The sequence below is a fragment of the Sturnira hondurensis genome, unplaced genomic scaffold (genome assembly GCF_014824575.4).
Source record: "Sturnira hondurensis isolate 20B ecotype Veracruz unplaced genomic scaffold, ASM1482457v3 Scaffold0019006, whole genome shotgun sequence".
Lineage (NCBI taxonomy): Eukaryota > Metazoa > Chordata > Mammalia > Chiroptera > Phyllostomidae > Sturnira > Sturnira hondurensis.
Window position 1 is genome coordinate 10,552,757 of NW_028091637.1, and position 25,162 is coordinate 10,577,918.

General features: G+C 37.5%; 1 protein-coding gene across 43 annotated transcripts in view; it reads right to left on the bottom strand.

The window, feature by feature from the left end:
- Positions 1–355: 355 nt before the first annotated feature.
- CLASP2 (cytoplasmic linker associated protein 2) overlaps positions 356–25,162 on the bottom strand; it is a 170,544-nt gene continuing 145,737 nt past the window's right edge. For all 43 annotated transcript variants that reach the window (XM_037070789.1, XM_037070788.1, XM_037070829.1 and 40 more), the window contains 7 exons: positions 23,189–23,342; positions 18,245–18,473; positions 10,209–10,402; positions 9,836–9,964; positions 6,082–6,288; positions 4,427–4,543; positions 356–2,571 (listed from right to left, as the gene is read on the bottom strand). In XM_037070789.1, the coding sequence (XP_036926684.1) occupies positions 2,485–2,571; positions 4,427–4,543; positions 6,082–6,288; positions 9,836–9,964; positions 10,209–10,402; positions 18,245–18,473; positions 23,189–23,342 (1,117 nt within the window). In that variant the 3' untranslated portion in view covers positions 356–2,484. The remainder of the gene's footprint in view (positions 2,572–4,426; positions 4,544–6,081; positions 6,289–9,835; positions 9,965–10,208; positions 10,403–18,244; positions 18,474–23,188; positions 23,343–25,162) is intronic.

The following is a 25,162-nucleotide window of genomic DNA, read 5'->3' on the forward strand; positions in this document are numbered from 1 at the left end:
TCGTAGGCCAGCACTCAATCCAGTGAGCCACACCAGCCACAGCAGAAGTCTATTATATATTTTAAAAACTCACAAGAAATAAACATATTTTATCACCTGGAATTATATGCTTTTAATTACTTCTGAGTGATGCAGTAAATGAATGACACTGGTAATTAGTTTAGGAGAGAAGCAGGAAATAATTTAACCAATAGCTCTTTATCACCATTCTTTTTAATAGCTGATATCTAAACATATTCCTGAAATGAACAAATTAAGAGTATGTTGTATATAGAAATTGGAATAGTCAATAACTTTCTTAGAGTCTTAACAACTAAAATTAGAAAATTTTAAATCTGACTTTTTCCTGTTTTTATATATTAGCTTTCACTTATTCACATGAAACCATACTTTTCCATCACTCAGTTTATTTTTTTCTGAGTGCCTGGCCTTTAGATGCCAGGTGCTTGATCTAAGTTTTCAAGCAGAGTTATTATTCCCCATAGGTCACTCTATCCAGTTGTCAACAGTAATTAAAGCAGGACCTTAAAGAACAGGTCAAAATTAAATCAGTATTTAGTTAAAAAAAATTATATAACATACCAAAGGTCATGGAACATAAACCATTACTAAGAAGTGTTCAATGCTAAAATGCCTGTACATCATAAAGCTATCATGCATACATGCATATATAACTATATATAACTATATATAACTATATATATATTTGACTGTGGCTGCTACACCTGATGTTTTCTTCTCAGATGCACTTATAAAATTTTTTGCTATATGACCTTTTAAAGATTTTAAAACTCGCTATGAGATAAGTGACTTGTCACACAGTGAGACAGCAACACAACTGATATACATTGTTAATTTTTTCAAGTAATGTTATGTACAGTTTTATTGCCAGTATATGCACAACAGTAAGCATAGAACTATAAATACACAATGTAATTAACAGTAGAAAACAAAACTGTTACAGGTAAAGGGGAGGAGATATAGAGAAACTTCCTGCTGCTAGAACAGAAACAAAGGTAAAAAGCCTATGACAAATCATCCATTCAGTACTTTTGTTTTAAAGTCTTTACATACATTTCTACATTTTTTCAGTTAAACAAAGAAAGTACAGATAACTCTGTTAACAACAGCAAATTGCTCCCTAATAGCTATTTGCCTTTCCAGTCAAATTCACTTTATGTTAGGATTAAAAAAAAGTCAAGATGAGCAATCGTTAGTATCCTGGTTCCAAATGATCTACTTTGTCTTCCACCAAAACTGGTTCATTTTTGCAAGGAGGCTGCACACGGAAAGAACAGATGTAGCAAAAGGTGATTTAAAAAAGTAACAGAAAATCACCCTTTAAATAGTTTTCCCAAAGACACTATAGGCAGCAGCTCAGTTAAAAGGATTAGCCCCGAAGAGGTAGAGAATTTGAGCCCGTTATACAAGGTACTTGCCTTGGCACCGTCTTCTCTCTCATCAGGATCAATGTTTTCAAGTAAGACAATTTCATGGAAAAAGGAAACCAGGTTCCACCATTTAAACAAAAGGTGCTGGTCGACTCCCATGTCTCAATAATTAGTTTGTTTATTCAATGAGAAACAGAAGACTGTCAAGGACACACATGCACTTGATTTTTTTTGTCTTGTTTCCATTGTCAAGTTTATTCATAAGTGAATTTGATATTAATAAATATAAAAAAGCATCATTCACAACAAAGACAAACAAACCAAAAACCCTGCAACGAAACCTTCTCTTTTAATAAGTATCAAGAAAAAGACAGGCAGATGATTTGGTGCAGCTTTCTTGAGGGACCATAGAGGGACATGTTTTAAATAAAGATGGCAAGATCAATAACCGACAAACAGTTATCAGTTTTACAAAACTGGCTGATTCTGTAACATTTCTCTTTGAGGCATTAGTTTTAAACTACCGATAACCCCAAAGAAGTTGCAACTAATGGCATGTATCACCGTCACACCAACAGAGTCCAGCTGTGGCTCAAATTAGTCTGCTTTGTTTCACGTCATTTCAATATTTCTAGCATAGGACATGATAGGAAACAAAACTAAAGTAGCAATAAAAATATTATTCTGCATTTGAAAAAAAGCAAAAAAAATGTTTTAGACTGTTAAACTTTTAAAGCTTTAAGCATTCCTGTTTAACCAGCATTAAAAAAATTTATACAGTCATAACACTGGCAAAGGTTAATGGGAAGACAAATAAGTACAAACATGTGAAATGATGAGTTTGATTTAAAATTACTTTGTATTGATCAACTGTTGTTAATACTGCTTCTTCTTGAATTTGGAATAACTATCATAAAAGTTACATGCAGACTGAGGATAGTCCTCTGTTACAGAAAATACAAAACAAAACAAAAAACTAAAACTAGGAAACAATGGTAAGTTCCAAAAGATGTATTTGAAAATTTCCTTCCACTGATGAGGGTGGTCTGTCTGTCCTTTCTTTGAGAGACCTGGTTCACTTCGCTGAGCGTCACTAACTTTGTCCAGAAACATCAGTAGTGGGGTCAGCTCCTCCAGAGCCTGTTTGTGCACGTTTGATGTAAAGATTCAGTAGCTTCATCTGCAGATTGGGACCAAACATGTCATTTGAGCAAGCTGCTCTAAATTACAATGATCTTTTAAAAATTATATACACATATGTGAGCCTTAAAAGATAGATTTTTAAAAACATTTTTATTGTTGTTCAAGTACAGTTTTCTGCCTTTTCCCCCACCCTTCCCCACCACCCTAGCCCTAAAAAATTTGTTTAAACTGAGGGGTTATTATAATGCCCATTATTGCTGACAATTAGAGATCACCAATTTCTTTTGTTTGTTCATGATTGAGTGGTCTAGCACATCCTTTCAGAAAACATTGTAAACATATATCAATTCAAGTACATTTAGAAAAAGAAGTCATCATTAAGACAATAATGACAAACACTTAAGCACTATGTGCTTTACAATATACTAACTGCCTTATATGATCCTTCTTTATCTTCAAGGCATTTGATATACGAGGACACCCAGGCGAAAAGCATGTGAGTCACTGCTTCTGTTCTCAGAGGTAGGAGAGAAGTAGGCCAGCAGAGGAAATTAGGCACCAGGGTGCTCAGACCAAAGATCTTAGACAACTATGCCACTGCCCTCTTAATAAATGTTTGTGATTGCTCTGCTCTGATTATTTGCAGTCTTTACTGTATGTGATCATGTTTTTACAAAGTTTGTAACTGGTGCACATACAACTGTGTTCCACTTTTTTCATCTAATGTCATTCATTTCCGAACATTTTTCTCCCATCTGATTACTTTCTTCACATCCAATATCTCTGGGTGCCTGGTATTCTGAGAAAGTGCTGAAGCTTAATTCTTCTACAGACAATTCTGGATTATTAGGACCTAAATTAAGCTCATCACAAAAGGTGGGATACATTTTTCTTAAAAAACCACTTTGTTGTTCAAAGTTTTCTTTTTTAACATTAACTCTGATTCAAAAGTTTTTAACCCAGTGTCCATGGGATTCAGGAATTCACTGAATCCTCTGGAATTATGTATAAAATTTTCTGTATCTATTTTTCTTGAAATGAGATTTCACCTAAATCTCAAAGACTTAGGTAAAAATCTTAACCCAGAAAGAGTTAAGAGTCACTGCTTGAGTCTATGTGTTGAATATAACTTATATAGGTATTTAATGTAAGGTATATAGCTAAGCTCATTTTCCTTATGGTCTTTTCTTCCCTTTTGCTATTTTTGACATAAATATGACCGCAGTAATGATAATCATTAGGATTTGAATAAACTCTTTAACTGAACACAAGTATCTCCTATTACCTTGTTTATAAGCCATAAGTCAACAATTATAATTTATCCTCATCCCCTAGAATGAATTTCTGAATTTTGATAGCATCAAAGAGATGAGAAAAGCAAGACTTATTTTACTGATTTTTTAAGCCTTAAGAACTAGTTGGAGAAATTAGTTGGAGAGATTTACCAAATCAAAGTGTACACTTATCTGGGTCAAAATAAGAATAGAAAGAGAACAAATATTTACCATAGTTCGTAGGGGAAAATTTTAAATATGTTCAAGTGTTCCATTATTTGGGAGAGATAAAGTAATCCATGAATATATAATCCTATCTGTTTTTAATTAAACAGTCTTTGGGGTAAGAATTTGGTTGTGCGAGTGGCAAAGAAGTTGGCTATTGTAAGTGACCAGAGGCTACAGGCATTTCTTTCACAGCAATCTACCAAAAACCCCAGCAAACTGACAAATATGAAAGCAGAAATAGCTAAAATGCAAATGGCAGGAGACCAAATTGAATGTTCAAACTTGACATTAAAAGCTGAATATACATGGACCCTTTAACATAAACCAACACAAAAAATTTCTGAAGATGTACCATGGCCACCATCCTTAGAACAAAGTGGCTCTACTTACTTTACTGCCCGTGAGCTGACTGAGATGCGGCTTCAGTTCATCACCAATGACTGCATGGACGGCCACCAGGCAGAAGACACAAGCTTTGCGAACACTGCTCTCTGAATTATCATAACCCTGAAACGGAAAGTCCTTATTAGCACTCCCAAGGGATCTGAGAACAGTGCCATTATAACAGACACAGAAGATGCCACTCCAAGATGAGGTCTCAAGGTTCACTGACCAGTAACTTTTCAACCTTTTCAGGCAGAGACACACCCTTCTCCCCTTTCATTTCTCCTTTGGCACCTTCACTGTTAGCCTTCCTTATCAGGTCCTTTCTCATTTAGCTGGGAAAGCTGCAATCCTCTGACTCTGAGGCTGCCCCTTTGCCAATGCACCTTGCAAAAAGTCTCCAGATTAACCTCTCCAAAGGATTCCATTTTAGAGAATTCAACAGCTCCTCACTATTCAATAAAACCTCAACTCCTTGGCCTGGCACTCCTATAACCCAGGCTGAATTAAGCTTAATATCTGCCCAATCCCCACCACTATTCTGAACTATTCATTCAACAAACATTTAATTAGTACCCATTGTATGTATGACATATTCATGTTATGTACACACTCTTCTTAGTATCAAAGCACAGACCAAGAAGAGATTTGGCTCTTATCTTCAAGGACCCCACAATTTAAAATTTTAGGGCTTAGAATAAAGCCACAAAGGTAATGTTATAAATGCACAAGGAGATAAATGATTCTCTTCAGGAAGAATCTTAATATAGACACAATATATCATTAGTCAGCCATTAAAATTACATAACAGAATATTATTGGATAGAGAAATTTCATAACTGATGATTAAGTTACGCAAAGCATGTTACAAAATTTAATTCCATTTTTGTTACAGTTTTTATATATGAATAGGTTTATTGCATCTGTGACCATAAATCAGTATAACCACTTTGCAGAGTAATCTGGTAATACCCAGGAATTCTACTTCTAGATATATACACATAAGTACAAGAAGATATTAACAAGAAATTTCATTGTAATATATATTTGTGTTAATTACAAAAGGGAAACAACCCGTATCTCCATCAACAGATGAATGGATGAACAAATTGAGGTATAAACATAAATGGAATATTATTCACCCCAAAGGGAAATTTGAATACATGCTACAACATGGATGAACCCTAAAAAACTATGCGGAGTGAATAAGCCAGCCACAACAGACAAAGGCTGTATGATTGCACCAACATGAGGGACCCAGAAAGTAGCTGAGACAGAAGGCAGAACAGAGGTTACCGGGCACTGGGGGAGAAAGAATGGGGAGTTACTGATTAACGGGCATGATTAGTAAGAGTTCTCATCCGGGATGATTAATAAGTTTTGAAAATGGATAGCGGTGATGGTGTAACATTATCAATATATTTAATGCTGCCAAACTGCACACTTCAAACATGACTCAATGGTACATTTTATATTATGTATAGCTTCTCTCTCTCTCTCTCACACACACACACACACACACATGCACACTTTCTGGAAATTCTTTGCTCTGAACATCCAAGACAATTGCCTGCTCATGCCATTAGTGTTGCCTGGAAAGGGCGTAAAGTAACCCAACACCAAATCTGTCCTGGTTTACTCCTCCATACTTAGTTGCTTACCTGTATGAGGCCTGGCATAATCTCTGGTAAAAGCAGATTAAGAGTTTCCCTGGACACTCTCTCTATCACTTTTGTTTGCATTTTGATCGCAGCAAGGTTAATTGGGTAATCTGCAGTTTGGATGATGGGACAAAGCACTTTGATGCACTGCTCTGGACTGATTGAAGTGGCCAACACCGATGCAGCTTCCTCAGCGGATCTCACCACCTGAAACAAGGAGGAAGTTAAGCAGGAAAGTAATTTAAAGAAGTTTTATACTGTGTTCGGGAAGTACAAACTTCATGGAATAGGTAACAGGGCAAGCTATCCGGGATTTGCTTTGAAAACACTACAGTAAACAAATAAGTATAAAAAGTACGAGTACTGATAAAACAGGGTTGGCAAAATGTCAGTAACTATGGAAACAATGGATTCGTGGACCTTTATTACACCATTTTTTGGGGGGGCGGTCAGCAGATGCCATTTATTTATTTATATTTAATTCTTATTCAAGTACAGTTTTCTGTTTTATATTCCCTGCCCTGCCCCCCCCAAGTGCTCCCCACCTCCCTCCCATTTCCGCCCCCCACCTTAATTATTGTCGTCCATGTGTCCTTTTGTTCTGTGTCTGTGACATATACCATTGGAACTTTAATAGGTATTGCATTGAATCTGTAAATTGCTTTGGGTAGTATGGACATTTTGATGATGTTCTTCCAATCCATGAGCATGGTATATGTTTCCATTTGTTTGTGTCTTCCTTGATTTCTTTCTTCAGTGTTGTATAGTTTTCTGCGTACAGGTCTTTTACCTCCTTGGTTAGGTTTATTCCCAGATATTTTATTTTTGTTTTTGCTCATTTTTGCTCAAAAATTCCATATCGAATGGGATTTTTTTCCTGATTTCTGCTTCTTCTGTTTCATTGTTGGTATACAAAAATGCCTTTGATTTCTGGATATTGACTTTGTATCCCACTGTTCTGCCAAATTCATTTATTAGTTCGAGCAGTTTTTTGGTAGAGTCTATAGGATTTTCCATGTACACTATTATGTCATCTGCAAACAATGCCAGTTTTGTTTCCTCCTTTCCAATTTGAATGCCTTTTATTTCCTTTTCTTGTCTGATCACTGTGGCTAGAATTTCTAATACTATATTGAATAGAAGTGGTGAAAGTGGACAACCTTGTCTTGTTCCTGATCTTAGTGGAAAAGCTTTTAGTTTTTGCCCATTAAGTATGATGTTGGCTGTAGGTCTTTCATGTATGGCCTTTATTACACCATTTTTCCTTCTTTTGTGTGTGTGCTTTTAGAGTTGGCTAATGCAGTTTTCTGCTCACTACTAGTGTCCCCAACTCAGGAGTGCTTCTGTCCTTCTTCATCACACCATGACAAAGGAAAACATTCAGTATGTTATAAAGTTAACATGCTCTTCCTCCTCCTGTTCATAGTGATTTCCTTTCCTTCTGTATTGGGCTTGGGGTGGAGTGGACACTGGTTTTGCAGTAAAGAGAAGCTATGGTTGTCTATCTTCTTATTAGGATCTGTGATCTCTAAAGATGGTCTTGAAAAAAGTAAACATTACTGCCTTTGATGCTTCTCTGGTCATGTCTCCCCCAGACCTCAATCTGTGGAAGTGCCCAGAAAGGCACAATGGAAAATACATCCCAAACCAGAAGACCCAGGGCTAATTCCAGTTTAAGGTGTTGACTTTACTGTTTGTAAAAATAGGGATGCTACAGGCATTGTTTGGGTCAGAGGTGAATAACTAAACTACAAATACAAGTTTTTCAGACCTTCAGCAAGATGCTTCAGATGTACCACTATGAAATACCAGCTGAATCTTAACAAAAATACAGATTTAAAAGCTAAGACTCATTTTCCTGTAAGGTTCACAGTCATATCTTTTGAAAAGTGAATTACAGAGGGTTTCAGTGTCTTCATATCCTTACCAACACTTCTGCCTTTCTTTGTAGTATGTGTGAAGTGCTATCTCACTGTGGTTTTAGTTGTATTTTTCTAAGACGAATGATGTCGAGCATCTTTTCATGTACTTATTGGCTATTTGTGTATCTTCTTTGCAGAAATGTCAATCCAGATCTTTGGCCCATTTTTTAAGTGGGCTGTGCTTTTGTTGTTGGCTTGTAAAGCTCTATGTTGTGGTTGTTAGTTGCTTATCAGACACATACTGCACAAAATTTTTCTCCTATTCTGTGAGTTGTTTTTTCACTTTCTTGACAGTGTCCTTTGAAGCAGGAAAGTTTTAAATTTTGATGCAGTGTATTTATCATTTTGTTGTTGCTGTAAGTTACTTCTACTTGTGGCATTGTAAGAAACTACTACCACCTGGCTGGTGAGGATGAGTGCATGAAGTGCCAGACTGAGAACCGAGAGGCCGCCGGTTCCATTCCCAGTCATGGCACATGCCTGGGTCATGGCCGGGTCCCCAGTTGGGGGCGTGTGAGAGGCCACCTATCAGTGTTTCTCCCTCTAACTCCCTCCCTTCCCCTCTCTCTAAAAAATAAATAAAAATCTTTAAAAATAAGTAACTACTGCCTAATCCAAGGTAACAAAAATTTACACTTATGTTTTTTTATGAGATTTTTATAGTTTTGGCTTTTACATTTAGCTTTGATTGATTTTGTCTCACTGCTATTGTGGTGGTGGTAATATCAGACTCTTTCAGGCAAGCTGTCCTCATTACTTTATTTAATAAACTTAACAGATATCCAGCTCACATAGGCAATTACCACCTGAAAATAGTAATGATTCTTACCTTCATTACTTATTATTTTTTTTTAAAAGAAATTCTTGTTGATGAGTGGAATGTAAAAATAACATTAACGGACTCTAAGCAAAAAACAAAGTGAAACAAAGAAGAAAATGAAATTGGATAAATTTATTTCCTAGCGCTAGACTATTTTAGGGGAAAAGTCTTAATATCACCATAATTCATTTAATAGAAAATATATGCTTGCATCTCAATTGGACATTATCCTGAAAATCAAGGTAAGTGTTCGTGAAGGAAATGATCGACAAGGGTACTTTTCAAGCAACATTTATGTTTCATGCAATGCAGCAGCCCCCCTGCTATCTATGGGCTCAGTTACCTGGAGTCAATCACGGCCTGAAATATTAAATGGAAAATTCCAGAAAGAAACAATTTATATGTTTTGAATTGCATGCTACTCTGAGCAGCATGATGACTACTGCCCCATCCCACTCTGTCCCACCTGGGACGTGAATCATCCCTTTATCCAGCACAGCCCATGCTACATACACTACTGCCTCTTGGTCACTTAGTAGCCAGGTCGGTCATCATACCCACTGTGGTGGTACCACAGTGCTTATGTCTGAGTCTCCCTCATTGGACTTAATGATGACCCCAATGCACAAGAGCTGTGATGCTGGCAATTCAGATATGCCAGAGAAAAGCTATACAGTGCTTCTTTTAGTGAAAAGTAAGTATATTGCAATAAAATATTTTGAGAAAGACCACATGCACATAACTTTTATTGCAGTATATTGTTACAATTGTTCTATTTTATTATTATTATTGCTAATCATTCACTGTGCCTAATTTATAAATTAAACTTTATCACAGGTATGCATGTATAGGAGAAAACATAATATATACAGACTTTGGTAACATCCTCGGTTTCAGGCATTCCCTGGGGGTCTTGGAACATCTCCTGAGGATAAGCAGGGAGCTGGGGGAGAACTGCTCAGTATCAGAAGTACTGGCAGTAAAATAACGATTTAAGTGTCAGGTAACTTACCTCCTTATGAGGATCTTTATGTGCTTCCAGTGTTTTCATGACAGTCAGTTCTGCATAGTTTTTAAATCTTGCTGGTTGATGCCTCAGGATTTCTTTTAAAACCTTTAATGCCAAAGCCCTGATTGTGGGCTAGAAAGAAAGGTTTTAATGTTTTTAGTATTTTCAGTTATAGAAAATCTTTTACATTTTCCATGTCTGATATACAGAGTCTTAATATCGGGGTGGGGGTCGGGAAATTACAGACGACTGCATAAATTATGTGGTATATTGCACAATTAAGTTTTCACATCTTTAGCTGAAAACATATTACGCATCTTAAATGTGTAAAAACCTCAGAACCAACTAATTCTATTAAAAAGGAAATTTTACTTGCCTCTTTATCCCCAAGGGTTTCAAGAAGTAAAAGTAATATTGTTTTGAAGTGCTCATCCCAAACACTAAAAGATTCCTCCTGTGTTAGCTTCATAAGTTCATAGAGGGCAATTTTTCTCTCCTCTACACGTTCATTGTGGTTAGACAGCTCCTTCAACAACTCTGCCACCAGGTCGGAGTGGTCTAGGGAGAGATCTGTCCAAAGGACCTGACATTAGTTCTGTAACTTTATAGGTCACCGCTCCGAAGCATGAGGAAAACAACTTCATAATGTGATACAGAATGTTGGTTGTAAAAAAACCCCCCAAAACCCTAAGTAATTTTCTTTTTCATTTATCATCACCAAAACACCAATGCTAGTTTAAAACTTTACAATAAAAATTCATAAGAGAATTTACTATAATGAATTCCCAATCACCTATCACCCAGATTTAATAATTATAATTTATCATTCTTCATTTTTATGCCTCCTTCCATTTTTTTCTGGAAACATCTGTCATAAAAACCAAATGTTTCACCTTTGCATACTTAGTGTGCACCTATGATATCATCCCAGGAGGCAACAATTGCTGGATTTAAGTGGCAGCAACCTGACCCCACCACCTCACAGGTCCCCGCCAGCCTGTTAGCTAACAGTTTCAGCCACTGCTTGTTGCTGAATCAGTTATTTTATGAGAGAATAAAAATGGGCTGGATTTGTTCTGTGGAGAATAACTTTATCAACTAGAGCTAATTACCCTGACATATAGTTTGATAGAAGAGACAATAAATACTTAATATATTCCCTTTTAAATTTCAGAGTCAACAGTTAGGTGCGATGTTATCAAGTTTTCACTTATAAAAATAGAAATATGAGCCTATAAATTTTATGAGTGTGAAAGGACACATTATTTTCACAACAGTCATCAGTGCTTTGAATCATTTTTGTAGAAAAGACAGTTAAATCCAATAGTTCACATTAGAACATTACAAAGGAGCAGAGTCCTTCCTAAATTCTTTTGATGACAAAATACACGGTAAGTTCAGGCCTGAGGGACCTGGGCAGACAGCCTAAACCAGTGCCCTTTTCCTACCTCCATCTCTGAAAAATAAAGTGAAACAAAAACCACAGAACATAGAGCCTGGAAGGCACCCTGGGGCCGTTCCCTCTCCTGAGTCTCCAGGAAAGACCATGGCACCACCGAGCTGTGCTGCCAGTCCACTTGGTCTGGGCACGCTGGCCCTCTGTGGGAAAGGACCGCCAGTTGCTCCGATCCCAAGAGAACCAGAGAAGGCTTGTGAATCTGGCACTTGGGAGAGGGCTGTTGCCCACATAAGAAAAGGCTCAAGGGGAGAGATCACTCTTCTCCCAAATACCTAAAGGTTGCCTTTTGCCAGACGGTTCACTACTGATTGTTAAAAACAAGCCACTGTGCCTCATCCTGCCAACTGCTTAACCTCTGACCCGGAGATACCAATGATGTATCGAGATAACAAAACAGAACTACAAGTAGGAAAAGGAAAATTGCATTTCACTTAAGGGGATTCAGAAATCTGAGGAAAGGAAATCAAGTTCAGCTATTAGAATATATGCCTTCTGCTGGAGCAAAACTGATAGATGATAGGAAAGGAAAACTGAACCAAAAGTAATGACATTAATTGACTACTGAATGGAAGTTTGTTAGGGTAACTTTCATGGAATTATAATTAGAGCACTGAGAACCTCTGGTCCCCAATTACTCATACACAGAGCACCAAATGTGATTATTGAATTTAAAATCTTGATATAATCTGGAAAGAATGATCACTGAGGAGAACCAAATTAGGATTTTACAAGATCAAGAAGAACCTATGCAAAATGCAAAAGCAAAACCATGAAAAAGGAATTTGTGTTCAAATATAAAATCTTAACTTGGAGAAAAAATAATTGTCTTACACTAATTTCACTTGTTTTGCCCTGGCTGGTGTGGCTCAGTGGATTGAGTGCTGGTCTGCAAACCAGAGGGTCCTCAGTTTGATTCCCAGTCAGGGCACAAGCCTGGGTTGTGGGCCAGGTCCCTGGTAGGGGTTGCGTGAGAGGCAACACATTGATGTTTCTCTCCTTTTCTTTCTCCCTCCCTTCCCCTCTCTCTAAAAATAAATTAATAAAATGTTAAACAAACACCAATATTAAGTGCTGGCTTAGCAAGAACTACTACAGCAGGGTAGATGCTTCTCTCTAAACCCCCAAACTACTCATGGGAAATGATCAGACTTCCACAGATGTCAAGAGAATCATTCTGACAAGAGTGTTTTATTTCAGCTAAGTAAATGGGATTCAAAAGAAAATGCTTTTCAAAGGAACCCAGTTCTTCATGAATATAAGCATTGTCATTCATCGAGATGAATTAGAAATGACTTGACACATTGGGTTGGCCCAAAGTTCGCCGAGTTGTTTCTATACGACGGCTCCAGCGCTGCTTAGTTATCTCTAACTTCATTCAAAACATCTTTGTTAGATTGTACTGTGACAGCTGTCTTATCAGTGTGCATTAAAAAAACATCAAAATTGGTGTTTCTGTGCAGCCATTTTAATATTGAATATGGCAGAAAATATGCAACACATTTGGTGTATTATGCTGTATTATTGCAAGAAAGGTAAAAAACAACTGAAACACACAAAAAAAGAAAAAGATTTGTTCAGTGTACAGAGAAGGTGCTGTGACTGATTAAACGTGTCAAAAGTGGTTTGTGAAGTTTCTTGGTACTACTGACATTTTGGCCAAATAATTCTTTACTGTAGGGCTGTCTTATGCACTGGAAGATGTTTAGCAGCACCCCTGGTCTCTACCCACTAGAAACCAATAGCAGGGGATAGCCCACAGATTCAAAATATCCAAATCAATAAGGTTATTGGTAAAAATGAAAAATATATCTTTTATTTTATGGGAAAAGCTAAATGGACTTTCAGGCCAAACCAATATAATGGTCTAAAGAAATGACAGGAAAATAATTTCTGCCAAAGAAAGCACATAAATAATTTGATACATAACTGATCTATTTATATCATATAAATGAGATAAGCCTAAGGTCCTGAATTAATTACTTACAGTGCAATAATCAACAGAGAGGCACTGTGGTCATGTGAAAAACAGCCGCAGGCTCTGGAGTCTGACCAGACCTCTGCCTCTTACGCTTTGTGTGGTAGGGGCACATCACGGAGCTCAGTTTTCTTCCCAGTGAGGTGGGGAAGTAGCACCCGCCTCCTAGGGCCAGGGTGAGGCCCTGGGCCGGGAATACAATGAACCCTCCAATACTAATATGCCTCTGTCCTCAGGACAAATGTGGGCACAGCTACAAGTCTGATAATACTTCTGTTGCAGTGCTCAAAATCTAACGGTCTTCCAGCTCAGCAAACTCTGCTAGGAGCCTCCTCTAAATACAGTGCCATCCTCAATAAAGGTTGTATTCTGGAATATTATAGTCCCTGGAAACTTTTACAAAGATCATAATTAGACATGGACAATGGATGTTTTTTAAAAATTTTGTTATTTCTGATTTTGGAGAGAGAGGAAAGGAGGGAGAAAAAGAGGGAAAGAAGCATTCATGTGAGAGAGAAACACTGACTGGCTGCCTTCGCATGTGCCCCAACTGGGGATGGGACCTGTAACCCAGGCAGGTGCCCTGACCAGGAATTGAACCAGAGGCCTCCCAATTTGGGGATGATGCCAAACCTACTGAGTCACAGTAGCTGGGGTAGATTTTTTTTTGACTTGTTAATTCTGATAAATGTATCAACAATGTATCTGTCTGTAATGTAAACAGAGACATCTAAGTGAGATATACTTTGTCTCAGAATTTTAAAACATTTCCTTTATATGAGTTTAACAAAATAATTATCTCTTTCCAAAAGTTTTAGTTTTTAAAAAACAGACAAAAAATAAATAAATTCTGCATACTAAAGTGGGGGGAGGACAGGGTGGCTGAAAAGAAAATCAAAACAGCAAGAAAAGTCAATAAATTTTTTTGAAAAAGATACTGTTAGCAATGCTTACAATAAAATAATGGCAAATTAGATTTCTTCATCTCAAAATTAAAAATAAAAATAGACAATGAAAACAACTCTTATATGAAACTCGGGGCAACTATTTGGTTTAACTGAGGGCTTATCCATTTTCACAAAGTGTTTACGCAACCAAAAATGGCTGCCTATGTCAATCAGGTATTATGCTGTGAAAAAATTAGGTTCGCAAATCAAAAATATTCTACTCTGTTTAGGTTTCAGCTATTTAATTTTCAAAGATGTCTCCCATTAACAAATGGAAAAATATACATGTACCCTTGGTAAAAAGAGAAGAACATTAGGCAAAAAAGAAGTGATTTTGCTATTTTGATTTAGTAATATTTGTGCCATGTTAAGTCTCTGAACATAAGAAGGCAAAAATATGATTCCTCAATCTCATAAAATATTATTTTCCCACTTATCAAAATTACAACTGGCCAGGCCTGGGGGGCGCAGACCCCCAAGCACAGTAAGGAGGGTCTCTGCGTTTGAGAGGGGGAAGCATGGGGTTTCAAAGCTCAGTCAGGGTAAGAAAAGTGCCCAAATGGAGTAGCAACCAGGTGTGACCTGGCAGAGGCCAAGCAGAATGAGAAGGACATCCATGGACCGGGTCATGAGAGCCCAGGAGGCTGAGGGTGTCCGTATGGAAGGGCAGAGCCCAGCACAGTGAGGAGCACGTGAGGAGGAGGTGGTGGTGGTAGCGGGAATGGAAACTGGGTACATAAAGAAGGACTGGTCTAGTGGGTAAATATATTAGTGAGAATGGAAGCCAGGTTTCTCACTGTCTGAAAAAGGGGGTTCTCAGTTTGGAAAGGGAGGAAAGTAGAGTTAATCTCATGGTACTGGATGACTGGAATTGGAGTAGGGTGTAAACACATACCACGGATAGATACAGAAGTCAGCAGATGTCACTTAGTGTGTTGTACAGCTCTGGCCCCCAGGAGGGCATAGGGAGGTGTCTCACTAGCAGCAAGTGCATGCCAGTGTATACCCAGTGCACTGCTTTCTATGAAAAGAAACCAAGGACTGATCCTTGGAGAAATGCTTGATTCCAGGATTGCATCATGGACAGTATAATATTTTGTTTTTCCAGAATGCAAAGATGGAGACATGTCATGAGGACACAAAGCCAGCTTGAATAGAATCCTGCTGGTCAAATCAAGGACAATTTGAGTAATAAAATAAATAATGATAGTTACAAAGTATAACTCACTGATACAACACAAAACCATGAGTCCATACAGTTATAAATATGTCAATAACATTTTAAAATATTTTATTTCTTTAATTTTAGAGAGATGAGAAAGGAAGGAGAAAGAGAAACATTATATGCAAGAGAAACAGAGACTGGTTGCCTCTCTTACTCCTCCAAGTGGGGACCTGGGCTGCAACCCGGGCATGTGCTCTGACTGGGAATCGAACCAGCAACCTTTCCGTCTGCAGGATGGTACTCAGTCCACTGAGCCACACCAATCAGGGCTATAAATGAATTTTTAATGAATAAATTTTAAGTTTCATGTGGAACAGAATATTTTCACAGTTTTAAAGTATGTCTCCACAAAACACTTATTGATTTAAAAAAGAGTACTTTCACAGTGGAGAAGCCCGGGAAGCACCGCCATAACCAAGTGGCCAAAGTTGCTACCACCAGTCAGGGTGGTAAGTGAAATTATATGTTACCTGAAAAATGCACTATCACTTCTATGACACTGTCACCAGAGGACATAGTCTGAATCTCATCTTGAGAAAACATCAGAAAACCTAAACTGAGGGAAATGCCACAAAATTACTGGTCTCCAACCTTCAAAAGTAACCTTCATAACTTTGGTCGTGAGAGCTGGGGAAATATCGAATGCTGAAGGAGACATGATGGTAAGTGCAATGTGAGGTTCTGAACTAAACCCTCTAGCTCCAGGGTATTACTGGGACAACTGACAACACTGTAATGGGGTTTAGAATGGGTGGTCAGTAATGTACTGATGATAATTTCCTGCTTTTGATAGATACATTGTGGTTACGAGGGACAATGTTGTTGTTTACAGAAAGTGCATCCTAAAGTGTTGGGATGATGGGGCATCTATCTGGCAACTTACTTTCAAATGGTTTGAGAAAAAAAGTTCTTTGTGCTCTACCCCCAACTATTAGCTTTCAACTATATATATATATATCAGCGAAGGGAAGGCATGTCAGTGGACTCTCCTGGCTGGGTAGCTCAACTGGTGAGAGCGTTTTCCTGGATACGCCAAAGTTGTGGATTCGATCCTGGTCAGGGCACATACAAGAATCAAGCAACGTGGATGCATGAATGGGTCTAACAACAAATCAATGTCTCTCTCTCAAATCAATAAATATAAATTAAAAAGAAAAAAAATGTCAGTAGACCCAATTTGGTCCGCCAGTTTGTGACCTCTATGCAGAAATAATTCTAATACAATTAAAGCCCCTAACACTGTGTCTCAACCTCCCAGGCTGTTGCTGGTACACAGGGTTCAAGGACTTTTTATGCTAGGTCCCGTTTATTCATTCCTGTTACGCCGCTGTTGTGAATAAAACTCAGCAACATATTAACTATTTGTGACAGATTAAAACACACCTAAGTGTGTAATTGGGGCAATTTTATAGATTCGTATATAATTTAAACATAGTTTGGTACATTGTCATAATTTTGCCTTTGTGATATATTAAAGTCTCTTAACATGACACGTTTATAAAAATATGATTTGTCAAACTCATTAGTAATCAAAGAAATACAAGCAAAGAAATTTTTCTACTCATCAAAATTACAAAAATTAAAAAAGATTTCTGATACCTAATTTTTCAATCATACTAATAAGTTAAGAAAATGCTTATTAGCATCACCTATTCTATATCAATCACAGTAACAAAAATTAAAAATATTTAAACATTCTGTGTTGGCGAGAAAATCAGCAGTACTTAAAGTGGCCATCAGTTTTAAGCTTGTAACTGAGTCTCAAACCTTAAACTTACAGATCCCTTAACTGAGCAATTTTACCTCTAGAAATTTCTCCGGGTGAATTATGTGTATGTCCATAAAAGTTTTTGCCAAAATATGTTCACTGACAGCAACACTGAGGGAATAAAGGAAGATCAGAAACTACCTAAATATCGTGTTGAGAGCGAGACTTGCAACTTTAGCTACTGGTAGTCTATATATAACGATACATTACTTGAGCCTAAAAAAATAATTAATGGATCAAATCATTTGTAGAGGGCAATGTAATTCATTATTATTAAAAATAACTAAAACATTTGCAGTGTTTTATAATTTCTGGTTAGTTAATATACTAATAGTTAACTAATAGTTAGTTAACTATTAGTTAATAGTTAGTTAATTATTAGTTAATAGTTAGTTACTAATAGTTAGTTAATATATTTTTTTCCTGAACCTTACAGCACACCGTGCTCAGTAGGGCAGGCAGGACAACACCTCCATCCTCTGAGCCTACACAAGTAAGACTAAGGAAGGTCAACCCATTTATTAGGCTGTGGAGCTCAGTAATGTTGAGCTTACACATAAGCCCATTGTAAGCTTCAGAACTTAGGCCTAAGCCAGCGCCAAAACTTAATGGTAGCTTTTCCCATATTTGGTCCTTAGATATATGTTATTAAAGATTTTGTTTATGGCTTCATACTTAAAAGGCTATTGTAAAGAATGGGTATTCCTTCAAAGAGTTTTGTCATTCTGATAAAAAAAATTAATGACTGGTGTCTGAAGATAAATTTATAAGCTACAATTGATTTGTTATTTCTGGGAGGCCACTGAGGTCTTTGTCATTTCAAGGATGATCTTAGATGATTATTGTTTCTCATTCTAGGGAAGACAGCTGCTACCAAGCTGTTAGAAATGAGTTCCTAGAAGATGAGAGATAACATTAGCATCCCAAAGATCCTTACTTTTTTAGGTTACCAAAAAAGAGCATACATATTTCTTTTGCTTCGGGGATTACCAGTCCACGAAAACACAGGCCAAAGCAGCATTATGGCAGAGAACGTACCATCAGGAAACTGGTCGGCATCATCATCAAACATGGCTTCCTTGAGGGCAGACTTATTGAAGGGACTGATGCTGTCTGAATAGTTATACGGATTATAGTCTCGAGAGCGTGGAGAGGAGTGCGCAGGCACGGGATGGAGCAATGAAGCTTTATTATCAAGGGCTGTTTGGCTTGAATCAGTAGCATCACCTCCTGCTCTCGGGTCGGACATTCCAGGGCCACCACACATCTAGTAACGAGAAGAGAAAGGCATAGGAAATTAACTCACATCCAAGTAACAATTTAAAATTCTAAAAAAATGTTTCCCTAATGCTTAAAAGGCTATTTTAAAAAGGTAACAATAACCAGTGGGGAAAAATTATGTAATGGAAATCAATATGAGTTAAAACTTACATTCAATATGTCAAAGCTCACAGTAAAGTTGTGAAGAAACCTGTTGAGGGCAAATAAAAACCATAAAAGAATACTCTCTCTGAAGATTCTTACAGTGTCCTAGCCAATGGTTTGACCACACAATATATACTATGTGATTAGCAACAGCTTGTCTATACCAGCTAAAGATACAAAATGACTTTCATTAGCAACAAAAAACTAAAAGCTGTCAGATTCCATTAGTAAGGTAGTAAATTATACAATGACAGTATGTCAACAAAGTATAAGAAAACAAAATTTAAAAGCCTGCTTTAAGGGAAAAAAAGGCCATAAGAAATTGTATGACTTCTGGAAAGATGCCTGATGGTAGTTTGCGTACATTAATATTCTTATCAAAACAGCAATACTAACACCTATACTAAGACCAGTATCAAAATCATTACCACTGACTTCAGGTCAAAATGGAAGAGTAGTCAGACGAGCTACTCACGTCCTCCCACAACCACGTCAAAATTACAACTAAACTACAGAACCCTCAGCAGAAGTCCTTCAACTAAGGGTATGAAGAAGCCGCCACATGGAGACTGGTAGGAGGGTCAGAAATATGGAGGGGTGGGTCTCACACCACAGGCAGGGGATAAAAATTGGAAAGGCCCTCTCGAGTGTGGATGTCCCCCTGAGGAGGAGGGGTCCCAGCCCCACACCAAGCTCTCAGCCCAGGGTGTTCCAGTGCTGGGAAGAGAAGTTCCCATGAATTGTGGCTGTGAAAACCAGCTAGGACTGTGGCTGAGTGAGACTGAGGGCTTCCAGAGTCCCAGGCACTTCCTCTAAGAGGAAGAGGAGGGTGTACATGGCCCCCATGGGGAGGTATACCTGAAGTACCCAACTAGGGTGAAGGGGTGGCTGTGCCACTGGACTCTACAGAACACCGACTACCCTAGGCCACACTATCAAGCCCAGGAGCTATAGCAGTCCTACCTAATACATAGAAACTAACACAGGAAGGCTGCAATGAGAAGACAAAAAAACATGTCCCAAATGAAAGACAGAACAAAACTCTGGAAAAAGAACTAAATAAAATGGAGACAAGCAATCTAATAGGTGCAGAGTTTAAAGCATTGGTTATAATGATGCTGAAGGAACTTAGGAAGAATTTCAAAAGCATAAAAAAGAACATAAAAGCCATTTAAAAAATGTCAGAAATGAAGGATACACTAACTGAAATGAAGAGTAATTTATAGGGAATCAACAGTAGAGTTGGATGAAGCCAAGAATCAAATCAGGTATTTGGAATGTAAGTAAGCAAAAAACACCCAATTAGAACAGCAAAAAGAAAAAAACTCCAAATAAATGAGGATAGTGTAAGGAACCTCTGGACAATTTCGAGAGAACCAACATTTGTATCATGGGGTCCCGGAAAGAGAAGAGACCAAGAAATCAAATACCTATTTGAAAAAGTGACTGATAACTTCTCCTACATGGTGAATGAAACAGACATACAAGTCCAGAAAGTGCAGAGTTCCAAACAAGATGAACCCAAAGAGGCCCACACCAAGATACATCATAATTAAAATTCAAAAGGCTGAACACAGAAAGAGAATCTTAAAAGCGGCAAGAGAAAAGCAGTTAGTTACTTACAAGGGCGCTCCATAAGACTCAGCTGATTTCTCAACAGAAACTTTGCAGGCCAGAAGGGATTGCAAATATTCAAAAAACGGTGAAAAGAACCTACAACCAAGATTATTCTACCCAGCAAAGCTATCATTTAAATCGAAGGACATATAAAGAGATTCCCAGATAAGAAAAAGCTAATGGGGTTCATTATCACCAAACCAGTGTTACATGAAATGTTAAAGGGTCTTCTTTAAGAAGAAAAAAACTGATTAAAAATATAAATAATAAAATGGCAATAAATACATATCCATTCATCAACTGAATCTTAAAACCAAATGAAAAAGTAGAACAGAAACAGATTCATAAATAAAGAGAACGTTTTGAGGGTTAACGCTAAGGGCAGGGGGACGGGAGGAAAAGGTGAAGGGATTAAAAGTATGAATTGGTAGTTACAGGGTAGTCTTGGGCATATACAGGGAATATAGTCAATATAGCCAATAATAGTTATTAACTATATATGGGGTCAGATGAGTAGGAGATTTACTGGGATGATCACTTAGTAAATTATGTGTCTAATCACTGGAGTGTACACATGAAACTCATATAATATTGTATGTTAACTGTAATTAAAAAATGATTAAAAGAAATTCACCACCATCAGTATCAACACCATTTATTAAGCAATTATGTACCAAGCCATTACTTAGGTACTTTACAAATATTCTTCAAATATTTACTGTCTACCTACTATATGCCAGGCATCAGTCTTGGCACTGCGGATGTATTAACTAACAAAAGAGGGAATGATGTCTACCCTGGTGGAGACTACATTCTAGTGGAGGGACAGAGACATTACAAAAACACGAGTAAGTGAGGTATATGGTATGGTAGAAGGTGATTAGTGCACGAAAAGCAGTGTCGTATTAAAGGAATCATGAATGCAGACATTGGGTAGTCATGGTTAGGATTTACTAAGAGACCATCTGAATAAAGACTTGAAGGAAATGAGGAAATTAGCCATGGGACCATCTGTAGGAAACATGTATAAGGCAGAGGGAATAGCAAGGCAAAGGCCTGGAGGTGAGAGCATGCCCAGTATGTTCAAGAAATTGTAAGGAGCCAGTGTGGCTGAGGAGTGAACAGGGAGGAAAGTAGTAGGAGATAAAGTCAGAGAAGTAACAAGGGAAAAAAATCTATTGTGGAGACTCTGGCTTTTACTCTGGATGGGGACCTCTGAGTTGTGAATAGAAGAGTGAGAACAGACTACAGGAAACCAAGGGCAAAATCAAGTAGGCTAGTGAGGTGCCTATTTTAATAATTCAGGTGAGAGCCCCGATGATGGTGCTGAGGGCTGGAAACAGAAAGGCAGTGGTGAGAAGTGGCTGGATTTTGGATATATTCTGAAGATACAGTCAACAGATATCCCAGAGACTGCGTGTGGAGGACGGGAATGAGAGATGAGACAGGAGCAACTCCTTTGACCACGGGTTTTGGCTAAGGAAAGCAGTGTTGCTATCACAATAGGAAAGAACAGTTTCAGAGGAAAATGATGAGTTCAAAAAAGCAGTTTAATGTATGAATCTAGAGCTCAGGAAAGTTCAGGTGTGGGCTGGATGAAGTTATGTAATACCCAAATTTTGCTAATGAAGACACTGAGGCTCAGAAGTGACAATATGACTAATAATTGCCAGGAACCAGGATTCAAACCCATGCCAGAATCCACCCCTTGAGCTTCCCACAACGTGCCCTATCTTGGGGGGAAAACCTTTCAGCAGTGATTTGTTACTAACCTGTCATTACTATCACATGCAGCTTTTGGGATAAGAAACCTTAAATGTGAGTGGCAAGCTGGTTTTTAGCATACAGTTTACCAGACCCATCCTCCAGACAGGTACGAGGGGAAAAACAACAACAACAGGAGAGAGTAAGGAAGGCAGAGGAGGGAACCCTTTACGGAGACGCGCTGAAGCACTGAAAGGTCCCACAATTCTGCAAACACTGAGAAGCCAGAGATTCCCTAGGAAAGAGTGGGATGGTTTGTTTTGAGAAAAGTTAAACCATCAGAGAAAAGTCTTAGTATAGTAAAAAAATAACTGCTCTTTGTATAATAGCAAAAGCAACAAAATGCACAGTAATTCCAATATCAGCTAGATCATAATATTGTTATTGGAACCACACAAACAACTGCTAATGCAAATCACTATCACTACACTCAACAGAAAAAAAGTTCAACACCTTATTTTGTCTTACAAACACCCATGTGATCTGGCCCATATGCCATTCCCCATCTTTTTAAAGGTATTTTTTTGTATCCTCACCCAAGGACAAGCTTATTAATTTTAAAGAGAGGGGAAAGGAGGGAGAGAGAGGGAGAGAAACATCGATCGGTTGCCTCTTGTATATGATGTGCCCTGATCAGAGTCTGAACCCACATCATAAGCACGTGCCCTGACCAGGAATCAAACCTGTGACCTTTTGGTTTATGGGACCATGCTCCAACCAAACAAGCCACTACTGGCTAGGGCTCCCCCTATTTTCATAATGCTCTAACTGCACTGACTTTTGCCCTGGCCATAAACTACACATAGCTTTTTCTCATCTAATTGTTTTCCCACTTGCTATTTCTTTTAAGGAATTCTCTTCTCCTGTACTTCGATCTCAATGCAAATGTCACCTTCTGATAGAGACCTTTCCTCACCATTTAATCTAAAATAGATTCACTTTACATTTTAACCTAAAACTCCACGGTACTCTCAGCTCTATCTGAAAATCTACGAGGACCATGAGGGCATAAATAAGCCTTCTAAATCTAAGACTCATGGTAGATGTGCAGTAAATATTTGTGATTGACCCCTAGAAAATTATGTCTGAAAATGACAGAAAGCAAAGTTAAAAAAAACAAACAACCTAAAACTCTTAATGAAAAAGTCTGCAATGTAAGAATATCCAAACACTCACTGAATCACCATCATCTTTTTTAGAATCCCTTTTCAATGGCTCGTTCATATCTTCTTGACTGCGGAAGCTGAAATTCTGAATTGCTTCAGTGACACCTCTGAGAGAGCTATAAATATCTTCAGAGTTCATGTTTTCTGTGTCATAATCAAATGCACTATAAAAAAGAACAGCTTTTATTATTTTGTATGGTTTACAAACACATTTGAGGAGATTATGTAGGAAACTTACAATAATGGGATTAGAGAATATATATTCCCCAAAGCAAAACAAAACCCAATAGCTATAAATGGTTAAAGGATATGTCCCCTTGTCCACCCATTAAGGGTAGCTAACAACCCAACAACTACTTTGTCTTTTCACCTTTAAAAATATTCTCATTAACCAGGGCATCAGCAAACTATGACACCTGAAATCTAAGAATGCTTTTTTAAAGTATTTTTTTAGTCCTCACCCAAGGGCCTTATGGATTTTAGAGGGAGTGGAAGGGAAGTAGAGAAAAAGGAAGAGAAACATCAGAAACATTGATTGGTTGCCTCTTCATACATGCCCCAACCAGGGACTGAACCTGCAACCTAGGCATGTGCCCTGACTAGGAATCGAATCTAACTTCTTTCAGTCTATGAGATGATGCTCAACCAATTAAGCCACACCAGCCAGGGCTACATTTTTAAATAGTTGAAAAAATATCAGAATAATATGTTATGACACATGAAAATTTTGTGAAATTCAAATTTCAGTGTGCATAAGTGAAAGCATATTAGAACATAGAGATACTCTTTATTTAGGTCTTGTCTGAGACTATTTTCACCCTCTAACATCAGAGCTGATTAGAGGTCACAAGGACTGCATGACCCACAAAGCCTAAAATATTGACCACATGGCCTTTTACAGAAAGTTTGCTAATTCCTGTGATTAACTCACACTAATAACAATGCTTGAACAGGAAATAGATGTATTTCATACAAATTTGTAAGAAGGCAAAGAATTTTTAACACTAACAGATTATTGACATGAATTCTATAATCAAATTCTAAAATTCAACTGAGGCTGGCATGTAGCTATTAAAATTGTTACATTTATATAACATGGAAGAAACAGGCTGGATGATAAATTTGCAATATATTTTTCTTAGATGCTGATATAGTATCATATAATTTTAACGAATATGATGAAACATTCTATGGTATATATGGCTAATAACAAAAAATCAAGCTAATAACTATTAAGTGTGAACTACTATGCAAACTATTTTATAAAAGGACAGAAAAAAGGAAAAGTAATAGTTCATTAAGGAGTCAAAAACTTCATTGAAATATAGCCCATGCTTGAATTGCTCAAGTGTGTGAAACTATACATTTCTTAAATTTTATATTAAGGACCAATGTCACAGTTACATTTTTCCCTAAGAAATATTTATAATGTCATTTTATATTTATCCCTTTTCTTTAAAAAATATTTTATTTATTTATTTTTAGAGAGAGGGGAAAGGAAGGAGAAAGCATAGGAGAGAAACATTAATGTGTGGTTGCCTCCCATGTGTCCCCTACTGGGGACCCAGCCCGTAACACAGGCATGTGCCCTGACTAGGAATCGAACCAGTGACCCTTTGCTTCACAGGCCCATGCTCAATCCACTGAGCTACACCAGCCAGGGCATATTTATCCCTTTTCTATTCTTCTCTATTTTTATGTTTTTTTGTTTATAAGCTTATTTTTTCCTGTTTTTAGAAGTGGTAGGCCAACTTAGATCTAAATATCATTCACTGTAATAACTTAATCTCACCCTTTTTACCAAGTAGTATAACTAAAAGAATTTGCAATTTACTGAATTTGTACAGCATATCTGAGAAACTATACTATTCAATGTAGCAACCAGTAATTTAGAAAATTGTGTAAGTTTCCTTTTGACTTATTAAAAAATTCTGTATTGTATGCCTTAATTTAAAGGATTACTTTTGGAATAAATGTTATATTT